Here is a 16,080-nt window from a genome sequence, read left to right as displayed (position 1 = left end):
TTTGTCAAGCTGTGCTTAATTTTAAACTCAAGTGCTTTCCACCCTCCCCTCCCCCATATGCTCTTAAAAGTAGTGTTGATAACATGGACTGAGATGTCTCTCTTACACACACACACACACACACACACACACACACACACACACACACAAATTTATTGTTTGGGTACAAACCTTTTGGTAAGTCATTCCCATTGTTGTCATTTTGTTTTAGATGTCATTTAGATGTCTTTTGAGTGTTGAAGTAGACGGGTATATCACAATTTTATTGCAGACTCTTGCAGTGTTTCTCTGTGTCTAGGAATAATTTTAATCCATCATAAATGCTGTGAGTGTGCGTATACATTGTGTACTGCATACAGAGTGAAATCTACACCACAAGTGCTTGTCTCCAGGTACATTTATTCCCTCCCTCTCTGTGGGATCCTAGAAAAGCCATCCCATAAACTGAATGAGAGCTTCATAGATGAAAAAGTGTTTTTAAATTGGCATTCAAGGATTTATCATTGACATATTTGAGAATACTTGTTTCCCTGTAGGTGCCATGAAGTCTGTCTTCATTGTAATCTCACTCGTCACTGTACTCACTTTAAAGTGTAACTTATCCATTGATCTGCCTGTAAAGGAAGAGCCACTGACACAGGACAGGGAAGTGGGCGGCTGCATCCAGCTTCTCTCTTCACCTCCTGGCCCTGGGCCTTGCTCGGAATGGCTGCTTCACTTTGGAGCACTTTGCAATCTTGAAAGAGCCATACAAGTGTCACTTATTAGCAGTTACTCTTAAAGGAAGATAAGGGGAGCTGGAATTTCTCAATACATTTAAACTTGATCATTTTTTCAGGAGACATTTTGGTTGGCTAGTTTTGGGGGTCTTTTTACAATTTTGTTTTCTGTTGAAATGGCTGATTTCTAAATCTACAGAAATGTACTCATTCCAAACTTTTTCATTGTTTATGCAATAAAATAAGGAAACATTTATTATGAATGACAAAATGGACTTGTTAGCTTTTTTCCCCCCTCTATTTATTTACACTGTAAATTTAAACAAGAGAATACTTTCCTAGAGCTGCTGAACATCTTTGAATTAATGGTTCTTACTTCGTAGACTACTATTGAATAGAGGAGACTAAGGAAAATGACATTTAAAAAATATTTCCTATCTTTAAGTAAGTTGATTGCTGTGTTTATATAAGAACAAAGAAACAAAACCCCCAAAACCAAAACCAGGGAAATGCCTCATGTGTCATTTAGCCCTCCTTGTTAGCTGTGTATAGAATTTGTTATCTGTTTGCCATCATCTAACGTAACCAGATTGAATACTAGTGTATTCTGGACTTAGTAGCTGTTCCTTGTAGCTGAAGACCTTTTAGTCTTTCCTGTATTTTCAGGACTGCCCCTATGATGAGTTTGTGGGAGGCCATGGACAAGAGTCACCCTGGAGGAGCTGCTGCTGCTGTCTGCATCCCTGGGGACAGTATCCCAATCAGTGTATGAGATTACAGAGGATTTAAGGCTTTTAAAAACATGGGTTAGCAGTGGGCACCTTTAACATCATCTGAAGAAATGCTCTTTGTCTCAGGAATGATAGAAAAAAATGGGACCATGACTTCCTGCTTTCTTCTAGTGCCTAGTTTCTTAAACTGCGTGACCCTATAGGGGGTCGCATAACTGATTGTGGGGGTCGTGAACAAATTGGCAATGGTAAAAGGTTATGTAGACCTATTTTATATACCGATGTACCCAGGGTCACATAAGAATTTCTCGGGCAAAAAGGAGTCACAAATGGAAAAAGTTAATGAAGGGGCAGCTAGGTGGCGCAGTGGCTAGAGCACCGGCCCTGGAGTCCGGAGTACCTGAGTTCAAATCCGGCCTCAGACACTTAACACTTACTAGCTGTGTGACCCTGGGCAAGTCACTTAACCCCACTTGCCTCACTAAAAAAAAAAAAAAAAAAGTTAATGAAGCCCTGGGCTGGTTCATGTAGATTCCATCCTGTCAAATCCAGTGAATTAGCTGCATTAGCAAATAAATCCCAGTGTCAGAGCTTGTTTTATTTCCATTTTGAATAGAAATTTCACTTGGGTTTTGTGCTTTGATTTTATGCTGTGTAATAGAAATTGAGGTAATTTTGTCCCATGAAGGTCTTTTTGTTATGTAGCTATCCTTTTACATCAACACTCCTCTTAAAAAGCTCATAATCTTTATGTGTTAAAAGCCTGTCTTTTGAAGAAATACAGCTTTCCTCAGTGAGGTTCACATGTGAGCAGTTTGATCCTACAGTAGCATGGCCTTAGAAGACTGATACTGGAAGGTAATGACATCAGCTGGACCCTGGGGCGTGCAGGACACTGCTGCTGCCTTTAGATGTTTGAAGGCTGCTTGCCCCAGACTGAGTTTAGAGAGGTTGGAGTACGATGGGAGTGTTCTCTTGTCCAAGTGCTTTGGGTTGGCCAGATAGGTAGCAGCAGTTTGCCTAACAGACCCTACCTCTTCCTTCCTTAAGGGTCTGCCTAAATGCCACCTCTTTGAAGAAGGCTTCCTTGATTACTCTAGACTTGGAACACACAGCACACAATGTAGCAGTGAGTAATGTAAGAATTAGTATTCCATACTCACTACTTATTTTGAGTTCAGGAATGCTGTCTTACACTTTTGTATGCCTCCGCCATGCCTAACCTAGAATTGGACGTAGGACAGGTACGTTACTTGCTGGCTGATTGGCAGCAGAAATAGGAATTGTGGGTACCCATGTGTGGAAAGATAGTTGACCCCCAGGCATCCCTGTTGTTCCATATCAGCATCTTCCTTTACCATAATGCCCCTCTGTGAGGTGGGTCTTTTCTCCACAGATTCCTTGGGGCAGGTTTTCAATGTTGAGAGAACCAAGGTCCTTTCTGACATCATGACCAACAAGGGACTGGTGGAGAAATGCTGGGTTGATCTAGCACTAAAATTCTTGAATTAGTTGAAACTTTTTTCTAGGAAAGTCACCAATTGAACCATTCACATTTTATGGGTTGTGTGTTGGGGACAAAACAGTTCAGTTTTCCTTAATTTCTTTCTTTTTTTAATTTTAATTTTAATTTTTTAAAAGTTTTCCGTAATTTCTAATGAAATTGAAACAGGCTTATGTTTATTTGATTTGGGCATTGTGCTTTAGGAGTTTCCTCTCATCTTCCAGCAGCACTCAGAAGATGTGCTCACCATCGTGCAGTGCACTTCCTGTTTCTTCTTTGGAAAATAAATGGTACTAAATTGGCAAGAATACTTCCCAATCTGACATATTGTGGGTTCAAGTTAAGAGCCTCATTTTCCCCTCTCAAACAGCCTAGATACAAATAGCTACAAAAATGAAATAGCCTTCATTTGATAATTACTAATTGCTTGGAATCATAAACTTTATCGAGCTATTTGGACTTGTTAGTTAGAGCCAGATGCTATTTACGGGTGACAAATCTTTCTATAACATGACCTCCTGGTGGTTTGGAGGCAGAAGTAGGTTTTATATGGATTCATCAGCTTTTTTCTTCACAGACTTGTTTCCCTTTTCTAGCTCTCTGTGTCCTGATGTTTGCAGCCATTTGCACTGCCTTAAAACCCTAGTATCAAAGCTTTAGCTTGAGAGAGAAACAACCAACAGTTTAGACACTTTTTTAATGTCCTAAGTGTGCTTGTTGGTCATATTTACAAGAAGCAGCTGGTTCTTCACTGGGTCGTTGGAGTGCTGATTAAAGAGGATTTTTAAGGAAGAGAGAATTGAAATGGATGAAATAATAAAGATAAACTTAACTGTCCTTTCATTATAATCATGGTGTTGCATTACCTAATTAGACTAATGTAAGTCAAGCCTCTGAAGGAAAAACTAAAGGTAAGCCGGAGCCCTGAGTATTTGAATCCTGAAGCTAAGATTCTCAGTGTTTTCCCGACGTTACCATAGCTTTCTGCTCTATGGAAGATTTTCTTTGCCCAAAGTGTAGTTTGGTCCTCACCCCTGCAGAAACTCATTTGTCAGTTGTTGTTATGACAATGCAAATCATCTCCAACTGTGAAAGTGAATAGCCCAGCAGCAGTGTAGACTGCAGTCGGACCTAGATCCTCTGCTACTTCACTCACTTTTTACAGGATTTCATTTTGGCAATTCAAGAATTCTTCCTCGTTTGCATTTGAAGAAGTAGGCACACTTTTTTGTTTGTTTGCTTTTTGTTTTTTAGTGAGGCAATTGGGGTTAAGTGACTTGCCCAGGGTCACACAGCTAGTAAGTGTTAAGTGTCTGAGGTCGGCTTTGAACTCAGGTACTCCTGACTTCAGGGCCGGTGCTCTATCCACTGCGCCACCTAGCTGCCCCAGTAGGCACACTTTTACTTGGCTGGAACTCTGAGTCTTTTAGGTATTCTTCATTTTACCTAGTTGATGAATGACTTCCTACAAAGCTGGGTGTAAAGACACTTTTTTACTAGTAGATGACAGAGTATAACCACATTTCATTGTGTGGAGGGAGTCCGAGCTCACACTTTAAGTAAAGTAGTATTTGTTATTAACAAAACCAAGGTCTTTTATTCAAACTTAATAAAGGGTCTCCAGAGTCCTGTTTTGATGAATAGTAAGATTGTATTTTTGGCAGCCTGTTAATTGTATGTGAGCACATTTTGAGAGTCCTTGAAGTAATTGCCCTCTTAAATAGTCCTCTTTCAGTTTTATTTACATTTAACATTTTTGCTGTTAGTTAAAAATTTTTCTAGGCAAAAGTCAACATCCATGCTAGCTCTATTTAAATGTAAAATTTAGTGAAACATGAATTAATGAAGGTTTTAAAACAACTATCTTTGAGAATATCTCTTGTAAAACAAAAATTTTCTTGGTCTTTGTGGCACTGGGAAATCATTTTACCTTTCATTATACTAGGCCACTCCCTAAGATTGTTAAGTTGCAGAGAGTGCACTTTTTTGCATCGGAGAGAATTCTCCCATGAGGGACTTTGTAATGAAATGAAACTAGGCCCAGCTACCTTTCTCCCCTCCCCCTCCAGCTCCACTCATGACCACCTCTTTTTTCCTTATCCACTAAGGAGAAGAATTTATGGACTCTAGTCAGCGGACAAAGTGGATTCACTTGAAGTGATTATAAAATATTTTGGAGATTTCATTTTAAACAGAAATGGTTGTATGGACAATATTTAGCTACTTGTGTTTTTGTTGTACTTTCTGTTGCTGAAGTAGAAATGGAAGGTTCAACTTTTTGTAATTTTGGCTAATTAATGGGAAAACAGAAGAGACCTTCAGTGAAAGCTTGGATTTGTCCAGAAGACCACTCCTGGCTCATCTTTCTTTACAAAGGGGATGAGTCATTTGGCAGCATAGAGTGTGCCATCTGCAAAAGACAGGCCATGGAGCTTAGTTACTCTGCTGGGAATGCGTTCCTTTTCTTGATTCCTGAGCAACGTTGGTTTTTGTCGGGGAGCAATAAAACCTTTGTAGAGTAGGGCACAGCCGTGATTAGGGTAAATGTGATCCTGTTAAGTATGAGAAAAGCACTTTTTTTTTGGCGGGGGAGGAGAAAGGTAAGGGAGGAGCTTTTGTTGCCCACGTATTTGGTTGCTAATTTTATTTTATTTTTTGTTTATTTTATTTTATTTTTTTTTGGTGAGGCAATTGGGGTTAAGTGACTTGCCCAGGGTCACACAGCTAGTGTTTGAGGCTGGATTTGAACTCAGGTACTCCTGACTCCAGGGCCAGTGGTCTATCCATTGTACCACCTAGCTGCCCCAATTGATTTTAATTTAAATGTGTAACTCACAAGTCCAATTTCAGTAAACAGATTTTTCACGAAAGATAGTTTAACTCAAAATGATTACAGTTGAAAAAAGTGGGCTTTTTGCCGAGCATTCATAGCTAACCTCCAGGTACTTTGACGAGCTGACTCAGTTACAGTCTTCCTTAGATGTTTGAATTTGTTGGTGTGAAAATAAGGGCTTCATCATTCTCCTGCTGCTGCTGAAATATGTGTACTTAAGTTATTCAGTGAAACAAAAAGCTTCAATACATAGACTCATTCACCCTATCTGTCTTGCAGACCTGGACTGCATTGATCACACATTGTATATATCTTTACCTGGTTACACACATTAGTTGTTTATGTAGGTGCAAATAGAGGTTCAGTAGATTCTAAAAAATATTTTTTGTTCCAAAAGATGCTCTTACTTGTCATAGAGCTAAGCCTGGGTAGACTTCAGTACCTGCACAAAAGGGAGGTGACTCCCATGCTAGAACTCAACAGCTGAAGGCTTGTTACTGGGAATGAGACTAGAAATGAATAGAAATGCCATGGGCAGCGAGGTGGCGCAGTGAGTAAAGCACCGGCCCTGGATTTAGGAGGACCTGAATTCAAATCTGGCCTCAGACACTTGACACTTACTAGCTGTGTGACCCTGGGAAAGTCACTTAACCCTCATTGCCCAACCCCTCCCCAAAAAATAGAAATGCCAAATAACCAAGAAGTAGGAAATTCAAGGGTTTTTTAAATTGATGTTAAAACTCTTTTCCCTAAAATTTTGAGCAAAAGGTTATACATTTTGCTAACTGCATTGGTAGTAATTGGGACAGTATCTAAAGGTGTTTTTTAAAATCTTGATTCATGTAGGAAAAGAATAGAAATATAGCTTTCCTTTTAAAATTCACTAATGAAGACTTCATATATTTTTAGAGGACATTATGAGACCTCTCACCCTAAAATGTCAGTTGGAATATTTGTGCCATTAATTGATTTTTTTACCATTAGTTTTTATGTTGATGGTCATCAGCTTGGTTTTTCAGTAAATGGAAGCCAGTGGAAGAAATTTTATTAACAGTGTAAGCTGTCAACAACAAAAAAGAAGTGAAATATTCCAGGTACTAGAAAAAATGTATCAAAATAAACTTTAATGAATGAAGCAAGTCCAATTGACTGGATGCTATGTTCTCATTTGAATATCCTGATGTCTCTTGACCTGTCATTATTGTGTTACTCTCTCCTCAACAACCAGTTTTAGTTAAGTGCTTATGATGGGCCAGCTGCAAGTGCTGGAGATACAAAGAAAGACTTTAATAAATCAAAGGGATTTTTCTGAACTAGGCACAAAACATTCCTTCTTATTTTAGGGACTTGGTCCTTCCTCTTTTTACTCTTCTAATGATCATGCCATTTCTTTCTCGGTTCTTTAACGAAGAGAAAGTCCCCTTCAAGGAACTAAGGTATAATATCTTGGGCATACATCTCAGAGGAAACCAAATAATCTTTACCTTGGTCCCAGTCAAATGGTTTTCTGCTGCTTTGTTCTATCTTGTTTGCGATCGTATTTGGGTAAGGTTTTGAACAAATTCTCAGAAACAAAGAAAGCAACCACATGCCATTCATTATGGCAATAGTCTTGTCTCTTAAAATCTTTTAATTACTTTAAAAAACTCAACAACTTAGTTTGCCCCTGACACAACCAAATTGGATAAGCATCCATTTACAACTAATCACCTTGAACCTTAGTTTCTTTGTACAGTCTGTCCGAAATGACTTCTTGGGCCTTTCCGCCCATTAACTCCACCTCTCTCCTCTCAGTGTCCACATTTTGTCTTGTAGAGTCTGAGTGTTGACATGTTCTCTGCCTCCCACTCCTCATGGTTATGATTTTTTGGTGTTATCTTATTTCGTGACATTATTGTATCCTAGTTTACTTAGCCATTCACACATTTCCCTTCTGCTGTTGCCCATCACCATAACACCTTTCTCAGTTCATCCTCCCCTCCTGTTCCAATTGCAGGCCTCTCGGAGGACAGCTCTCCACTGTCTCCCTTCATGCTGAAGAGTTCACTGAGTTTGAACCCAGCCTTTCAGGTGTCTCTGAGTCCAACTGGACAGGGCTCATCCCCTCTCCTAAGCCCTGTCCTAGGTGATGCTGGTTGTGTCAGAGTTGAAGATGAGGATGAAACAGAACACCAGGTAGGATGCTATCTGTATGTCAGTAATTCCCAAACAAGGGGACTGTTACCCATAGTGTAAACTCTATTGCTGTGTCATTCTTGCCATCTCTTCAGCTTGGAGTCTATATGGATTTGTTTAGTGTGCACTCTCTTTGGCAGACAGCATGTTCTGAGTTAGATGATCATGGGGACCTCATCCATCTTGGTTATCTAGCAGGGAACTGTGGTTACCAGTTGTGGACTTTCTGGTTAACAATACACAGAAAGACAGAAGAGCCCACCAGTACGGGCCGAGCCCTTATCCGTGGTCTCGGCTGCTTCCTCGCCGTTGGAGGGGCCCTTCCCTTGCACCTGGGACAATCCTCTATGAAGGCCTTTGCTTCTGCAGTAGTTGATAAGGAAGCATTGGAATGTCTTTGGACAATTAAAGAGGAATACATTGAGCAACAAATGACTCGTGTCAGATGTGGTAGCATTTACTAGCTTGGGAGACTTATGGAACATCTGTTAATTAGTTCTGCTGAAACCATTTTCAAATCCAGATTTAGTCTTTACATGAGAGCTTGTTGAGTGATAGGAAGAAAGAAGACAAGCATTTATATAATACCTACTATGTGCCAGGCAGTTTACAATTTACTCATTTGATCCTCCCAACAACCCTGTGAGGTGGGCACTATTATCATCCCCATTTGACAGATGTGGAAACTGAGGCAGAGAGAGATTAAGGGACTTAATCAGGGTCACACAGCTAATAAGTATCTGATGTTGGATTTGAACTCCAATCTTCCTGACTCCAGGCCCAGGGCTCAGCACACTGGGGTGCCCCTGAGCTGACCAACATTTTACCTCATCAGATTAGGAGCAAGAGATTATCAAGAAACTTCGATTGGCAGAGTTCAAACATAAACACGTGGGGCAGCTAGGTGGTGCAGTGGATAGAGCACCAACCTTGGAGTCAGGAGGACCTGAATTCAAATGTGGCCCCAGACACTTGACACTTACTAGCTGTGTGACCCTGGGCAAGTCACTTAACCCCAATTGCCTCACCAAAACAAAACAAAACAACATAAACACGTGAAACAAGTAGGAAAGGAGGGAGACAGCAGCATGGAAAGAAAGGTGCGGTGTCTGTGCTGACATGTCAGGAGGATGTCTAGGGCCTGAGGCATGCTGGGAGTCCAAGAGGGTCGCTTGGGGGAGGAGGTCCTGTACTAATCTGCCTGCTCTCGATGGGCATGAAGTAGAACAATCTCATGTAGACAATGTGAATTCCCCAGCCTGCAGTAAACTCTGAAATGAGGGTCCTGAGGGTCCTCTGAGGGGTCCTGCCGTGCTCCATGTGCAACATCCGGCTGCAGCTGCCCCTGCTCTCTGACCCAGCTTGTGTGGCCTTTCTTCCAGGCTCGGGCTCCCTGCCCCGACGCCGTTCCCGACAGATGACAGCATGGCCTTTGAGTGGGGAGGGGGCATTTTCCTGCTCATCCCTTGTTCCTTCTGAGCCCTTCAAGAAGGGTGAATGGGGGCTGAAGTCAGAGTCTGAGAACAGGCCATAGGCACTGCAGAAATGACCATCATGAATTTGGATTCTGGGAGGGAGGGATGATTTAGCAAAGGCTGCTTGGTGTGCTGAGGCCCTGTCTGGGTCCTAGCCCTCACGCTTTCACTCACCATGAATGCACCTCACACAAGGCAGCCTCCTTGGAGTGGGGCGAGGGGGTTGGGGCGAGCCACAATAAGCATCTATTTATTGCCTGCTGTGTAGTGTGCCTGCCACTGTGTTTAAATATTCTCTCATTTGATGCTCACAATAAACTCTTCGAGGTAGGCCCTATTATGATCCCCATTTCACAATTGAGGAAACCGAGGTAGACAAAGGTCACACACAGATAGGATTTGAACTCAACTCTTCCTGATTCTAGGCCCAGTGCTCAGTGTCCTGTGGTACCCCTTGGCTCCCTCTGGGATTGGGCTTGGTGATTTCTTTCTTTTTTTTTTTTTTTTTTGGTATTAGAATTTTATTTTCCCAAATTACATGTAAAATACAAATTTTGACAGCAAATTTTTTTTTTTGGCGGAGCAGTGGGGGTTAAGTTGACTTGCCCAGGGTCACACAGCTAGTAAGTGTCAAGTGTTTGAGGCTGGATTTGAACTCAGGTCCTCCTGAATCCAAGGCCAGTGCTTTATCCACTGTGCCACCTAGCTGCCCCCCTGACATCAATTTTTATGTTGGTGGGGTTTTTTTTTGTTTTTTTTTTAGTGAGGCAATTGGGGTTAAGTGACTTGCCCAGGGTCACACAGCTAGTAAGTGTTAAGTGTGTGAGGTCGGATTTGAACTCAGGTACTCCTGACTCCAGGGCCGGTGCTCTATCCACTGCGCCACCTAGCCGCCCCCTGACATCAATTTTTATAAAACTTTGTGTTCCAAATTCTCTTCCTTACTCCCTCCCCACCGCCCCCCAAAACTCAAGCAATTCAGTATAAGCTATACATGAGCAGTCATGGAAAACATTTCCACATTAGCCAGGTTGTGAAAGAAAACAGACAAAAACAAAAATTCAGATAAAGGAACTAACAGAAAAATTATGCTTCAATCTGTATTCAGATACCATCAGTTCTCTCTCTTTAGATGGACTGCATTTTTCATAAGACCTTCAGAGTTGTCTTGGATTATAGCACTACTGAAAATAACCGAGTCATTCACAGCAGATCATCTCACAACATTGCTGTTATTTTGTATATAGTCCATTTCATGTTACATCACCTCATGCAGGTCCTTTCAGGTCTTTCTGATAGCATCCTGCTCATCATTTTTGGTGATTTTTAAAACTCCTTTCAATCCTAGAATTCTGTTTCTATGGATTTTTTTTTTTTAAGTGAGGCAATTGGGGTTAAGTGACTTGCCCAGGGTCACACAGCTAGTAAGTGTTAAGTGTCTGAGGCCAGATTTGAACTCAGGTACTCCTGACTCCAGGGCCGGTGCTCTATCTACTGCGCCACCTAGCTGCCCCGTTTCTATGGATTTTAATTCCTGAAAAGTTTTGACCAGTCTAATGTGGAAAAACCCTACGTGAGCTTACTGTGATTTCTTTTTAAGTAATTTTACCTTGCTTCAGGGAGCTCTTTGCTCATCCTTCCACCACCCTAGTACTTATGCACTTGCTTTAGCTAGGATATTTTCTCTCCTTACCATCCTAACAGGGAAAACAAAGCACAAACATGAGAAAGTTCGATGTGAGGGATTTAGAATTCTTGAATTTCTATTTCATTTAATGCTTACGTATTCATTATTTATTTAACATTTTAATGAATTTACTTTCTAAAGTTAATAAAAAGCAATTGTAGAGATTTCCCTGTCACCTGCTTTTCTCCCAGAATGGGTCAGCTCAGTGGCCATGTGCCCACTGGGTGAGAGCGTGCCACAGGGAACACTGCCTTCTCTGGACACAGCCGGCAGCTGTTGTCTTTGGATGATGGAGAGAGACAAGGATGGAAACTCTGCTGAGGCGTAGTGGGAAACCACTGCATGTAGGGTTAGATGAGTGTCTTTGACTCTGTAAATGTAGATAGATTTCATAGGCCTAGTAACTAGAAATAAGATGAGTAGCAGTTTTCCATTATCTGTGATGCCGGGAGAAATGCCTAGAATTTCCTGGCTTTTGGAAGTCCAGGAAGGCAGAGGCAATTCAGCCTCATTGAGCACAGTACTTAAGGATTCTGTCTCCTAGGGAATATTTCCATAGGATTCAGGGCCAGAGGACCTTCGAGGTCATCACGTCTAGCCTAAACTGTAGTAGTGAGGAGACGAGCTGTCAATTGCACCTGGGTCCTTGTGTTCTTTCTCATTCATTCTACTTTGGGTATTTCATGAAATCATAGAAGAGTTAGGCAGATCATTTCATCCTTTATTCTTTGGCTACAGAAACAGCCCCGGAGAATCAGGTAACCCTACCAAGGTCACATAGCCGCACGGAGCTCTACCTGGCTGGGACTTCTGACTTGAGGTCTGTACCAAACTGCATCACTACTGACTCCTTGAGCAAACAGAATTGCTGTCCCTGCCTCACTTGGTTTCCTGGCGGGCCCATTAGGGTTTTCTTTCTCTGAGCACCTTGGATTGGCCACAGTGTTATTTCCCAGTTGCATTTAGAGCAGGGATAGGAAACATTTTTTTCAGGAACATCTGCACATACAGTTGAGATTACAGTAAATCTATCAGCAATAACATTTTTCATAACAATTTAGCTTAGAACTTTTGTTGTCTTTGTTACAGTGTATGGGTAAATATGAAGAGTCTGGCTTTTGATTCATTTCTAAGGCTTCCTTTCCCAAGAATTTAGAAAAATAAAGCCCTGCCACCACCACTCCTAGACTGCCGTTTGTTATCTCATTAATCTCTGGGAGTTTGCTTTTTTTTTAGTGAGGCAATTGGGGTTAAGTGACATGCCCAGGGTCACACAGCCAGCAAGTGTGATAGCCAGGACCAGGCTCAAACCCAGGGTTTTTGACTCCCTGCCTTTCTCACTGGGCCCCAGTTTCTTTTGTAGCCTTAGTTAGGAGGTTAGGGTGGTGGATTTTTACGGTCCCATTTAGCTCCACATTCTGTGAAACCTTTGTCCTTATCGCTGAGCAAAAACTACTTATGAGAGGCTCCAGGATTCCCAGCCTAAATTCCTTCTGTGGAATCTTGTGGATGGATGGATGGGTTGGACCAGAAGATGGTTTAGAATCGGAGACTCATTCCTCTTGGTTTCTTTCTGTCCTCTGTTTAGTGGAAATGGCAGGAGAAGCCACCAGTTATTGATACTTCAGTGTAAATAAATGTTCTCTGTTTGATAATAGAATGCAGACTTAGGTTTTGTCTTTAAACTTTTGAAAGGCTCATAGAGAAAAGGGATGACTTGGCTGGCTTGGCCTCTGAGGGCAAAAGTAGGAACTAGTCTTGTTGGAACATCTGTGCTTCTCTTGAAAGCAGCTAGTTGGGTAGCAGTTCTGTCAAGTGCCAGCTTCCAGAGAGAGAGAGAGAGTACCTGTAGGAACAGCTGGGTTATAGGAGTTGTGCATGGGTCCCAGTGAGAGCCAAGAGGCTCCACAAGGTTGTTGGAGCCTAGAGGAGTGGCCCGTGATTGGCGATGGGCATGCCACACTTAGCTCCAACTTCTAAGTCAGCTGAGAAAGCCTCTCTGGGGTGAACTTGGTCCTCGAGGGTCCCCTTGGCCCAGAAGAGATCATATTCTTTGAATTGGGAATTTGGGAGATGAGCTCCTTGGTTATCCCCACCTCCAGTGAAGCCCACAGCCATGCCAGAGGAAGGCTAGATGAAGGCTACTGATGGGAGGCTGTGGCACTTCCATTTGGAACATGTTCTGACAGGTGTTTGGTGTCTTGACTTTGTGCTCACTGATGATCACACAAGGGACACCTGGGATACATGTCTATGTAAAAAGCAGTGTCCAAAGGGTGGGACATCTGGCTTTTCTTCCGTATGTGACCTGTGACAGTCTCAACCTCCCCCCCCCATCCCTGTTTCCAGTATTTACCTCAAGGGGCTCAGGGAATCAGAGGGATGACTTAGAATTATGTAATAGCTCCTGTTTTCACAGCACTTGGGCTTGGTTCTGAGAAAAGACATTCTTTTTAAGTTCCCATTGGCCCAGGATGGCAGAGGAGGCTTTTCCATATGAAAGTTTTAACCATGAGCCTGTAGAATTGTGGCTAATGGGCTCCCTCAGCTGCCGAAGCTAGTGTTCATGACGAACAAGAAACCACTGAGGTATTTTAACAAAACCTGTGTGTGTGTGTGTGTGTGTGTGTGTGTGTGTGTGCATGCACGTGCATGCACGTGCATGTGCATAAATGTATGTGTTTATACAGATAACTATATATGGGTTTACACACATACATGGGAAAGAGAGTGAGAAAGAGCAAGCACTATGTGATGTGACCTTGGGCAAGTCACTTAACCTCTGCCTCAGTTTTCTCATCTATAAAATGGAGATAAGAATACCTCCTACTTCCCAGGGGCAGGTGTTTTGAGGATCAGATGAGATTATACATACAAAGCACATTGTAAACCTTAAAAGTGTCACTTAAATGCTTGCTAATATCATTACTGTCCGTGTGTTTCTTTCTTTTTTTTTTTTTTAGTGAGGCAATTGGGGTTAAGTGACTTGCCCAGGGTCACATAGCTAGTAAGTGTTAAATGTCTGAGGCCAGATTTGAACTCAGGTCTTCCTGATTCCAGGGCCAGTGCTCTATCCACTGCGCCATCTAGCTGCCCCCAGTGTGTTTCTTCTAATACAAATGTTTTCCTAATTAAAATCATGTAAATCATGAAGCACACAAATAAGCCATATCTTTATTATACAAGAAATTGGTCATTTATACTGCTTCAGAATAAGAGATGTTTGCTTTTTCACTGATCATCAGGAGAGAAGAAAAGAATGCTTTTTTTTTTTTTTTTTGGTGCGGCAATGAGGGTTAAGTGACTTGCCCAGGGTCACACAGCTAGTAAGTGTTAAGTGTCTGAGACCAGATTTGAACTCAGGTCCTCCTGAATCCAGGGCCAGTGCTCTATCCACTGTGCCACCTAGCTGCCCTGAAAAGAACACCTTTTAACTAAAGCAGCAGTGTCAGTGTGTGTATATTGTGTATATTGTCTTTGTCTCTCTGTGCACCTCTCACATATCTACATACATAGATATTTGCAGAGAGAGGAGGAAGAACACTGTATAAAAAGTTAGGATCATGCAGGTAGACAGTTTAACTTGTTTACAAGTGTTGCTGTTTTTAGTTCTCAGAGAGTAATCTGGATCTTCCAATAATGAGCAGTCCCTGTTCTGTGCAGGAAAAACACTTGAGTAGACTCTTCCTCAAATGATTGTCTTAAAGGGGAGAAAACAACTGAAATCTTAAATCTTACTTGTGTTTTTGTCCAAATGTTCCAATGTTTAATTAGCAGGCACAGTTAAGAATGTCAGCCCCAGCAGGCTGTGCCCATGTTTTGTATAGCGCTTCAGGCTTTTCAGAGCTCTTCACGTAAATCATCTCATTTGATCCTCATAGTAGGTTCTGTTATTATCCATTTTACAAATGGAGAAACTGAGGCTAGACTTAAGGGACTTAGCGAGAGTTACACACACAGTGTCCAGGTTACTTCTGAGGCTTTTCTCCCTCATCCTCACAACTTCTCAGACCTCTCCAAGACAGAAATGTTTCCAAGATTAAAGCAACCTTAGCTGTCTGCGATGGCCGGAAGCCAAAAAAAGTTAAAGCCCCATGAACTGAGACCTTGACTTTCTCACTCTCCCTTCCCATATCCCACACTTCCTGCAGTAAGGCTGCACTCACAGACCAAACCCAGCCCTACCCCTTGGGTCTCCTCTCCCTCTTTCCGGTGCCATGGAGACCCAGGCTCCAGGCTGCCAAGGTTTGCTCAGGTAGCCACAGACAGCGAGCATGAGAGGCAGCAGCCTTTCAGGAGCAAAAGGTAAGGTGACCACACACATTGAGTTTTACCCGTCACAACTCCCCCAGTTTGACAGTCCTACCAGTGAAGGGGCAGATACCCTGTGGCACCAAGGCAACAGCTCTCGATTGCCCAGAAGGAGTGGGACAGACCACCGGGACAAGACAACATGGTGGGAGTGGGAGTCGGGGGTGTTGAGCCGCAGCCCACCAAGCCTGAGGGAAGAGCACAGCATCCATCCAGCTGGGGCCGTTTCTGACCACCTAGAATTCACCTGGGGCACAGACATAGGCTAGTTAACTCTGAATTTGCCCCATGTGGGAAGAGGCTGAGATTCTGAGATCCAGCCCCCAACAAAACCACTATCAGAACAGACAGGGTTAACAAAAGTAATAGGAGCAAATTGGGGGAAAAAACCACTGGAAATTACCAAAAATCTCAGAAAGATGAAAACTCAATGACCTTAGGCATAAGCCCATAAATTAATATGGAAAACTAACAATTAAGGGTCTAGTAAATGAGTTCAAGCATCTGTGAATAAATAACTTCAAAACTAAGGAATGATCCAACTGTTGATGAGACAGAGGACCCCAGGGAGTCACAACATTCTGAGAATTGTTTTTGTTTTTGTTTTTTTGGTGAGGCATTTGGGGTTAAGTGACTTGCCTACAG

At 42.3% G+C, this 16,080-nt stretch overlaps 1 protein-coding gene across 2 annotated transcripts in view; it reads left to right on the top strand.

Moving 5' to 3' along the window:
* Window positions 1-16,080, top strand: part of FARP2 (FERM, ARH/RhoGEF and pleckstrin domain protein 2) — a 98,186-nt gene that overhangs the window by 60,441 nt on the left and 21,665 nt on the right. For both annotated transcript variants that reach the window (XM_043995280.1, XM_043995279.1), the window contains exon 15: window positions 7,784-7,962. In XM_043995280.1, the coding sequence (XP_043851215.1) occupies window positions 7,784-7,962 (179 nt within the window). The remainder of the gene's footprint in view (window positions 1-7,783; window positions 7,963-16,080) is intronic.

The sequence above is a fragment of the Dromiciops gliroides genome, chromosome 3 (genome assembly GCF_019393635.1).
Source record: "Dromiciops gliroides isolate mDroGli1 chromosome 3, mDroGli1.pri, whole genome shotgun sequence".
In the NCBI taxonomy this organism is placed as follows: domain Eukaryota; kingdom Metazoa; phylum Chordata; class Mammalia; order Microbiotheria; family Microbiotheriidae; genus Dromiciops; species Dromiciops gliroides.
Note: the sequence above shows the minus strand (reverse complement) of the source record. Positions and strands in the feature narration are given on the sequence as shown.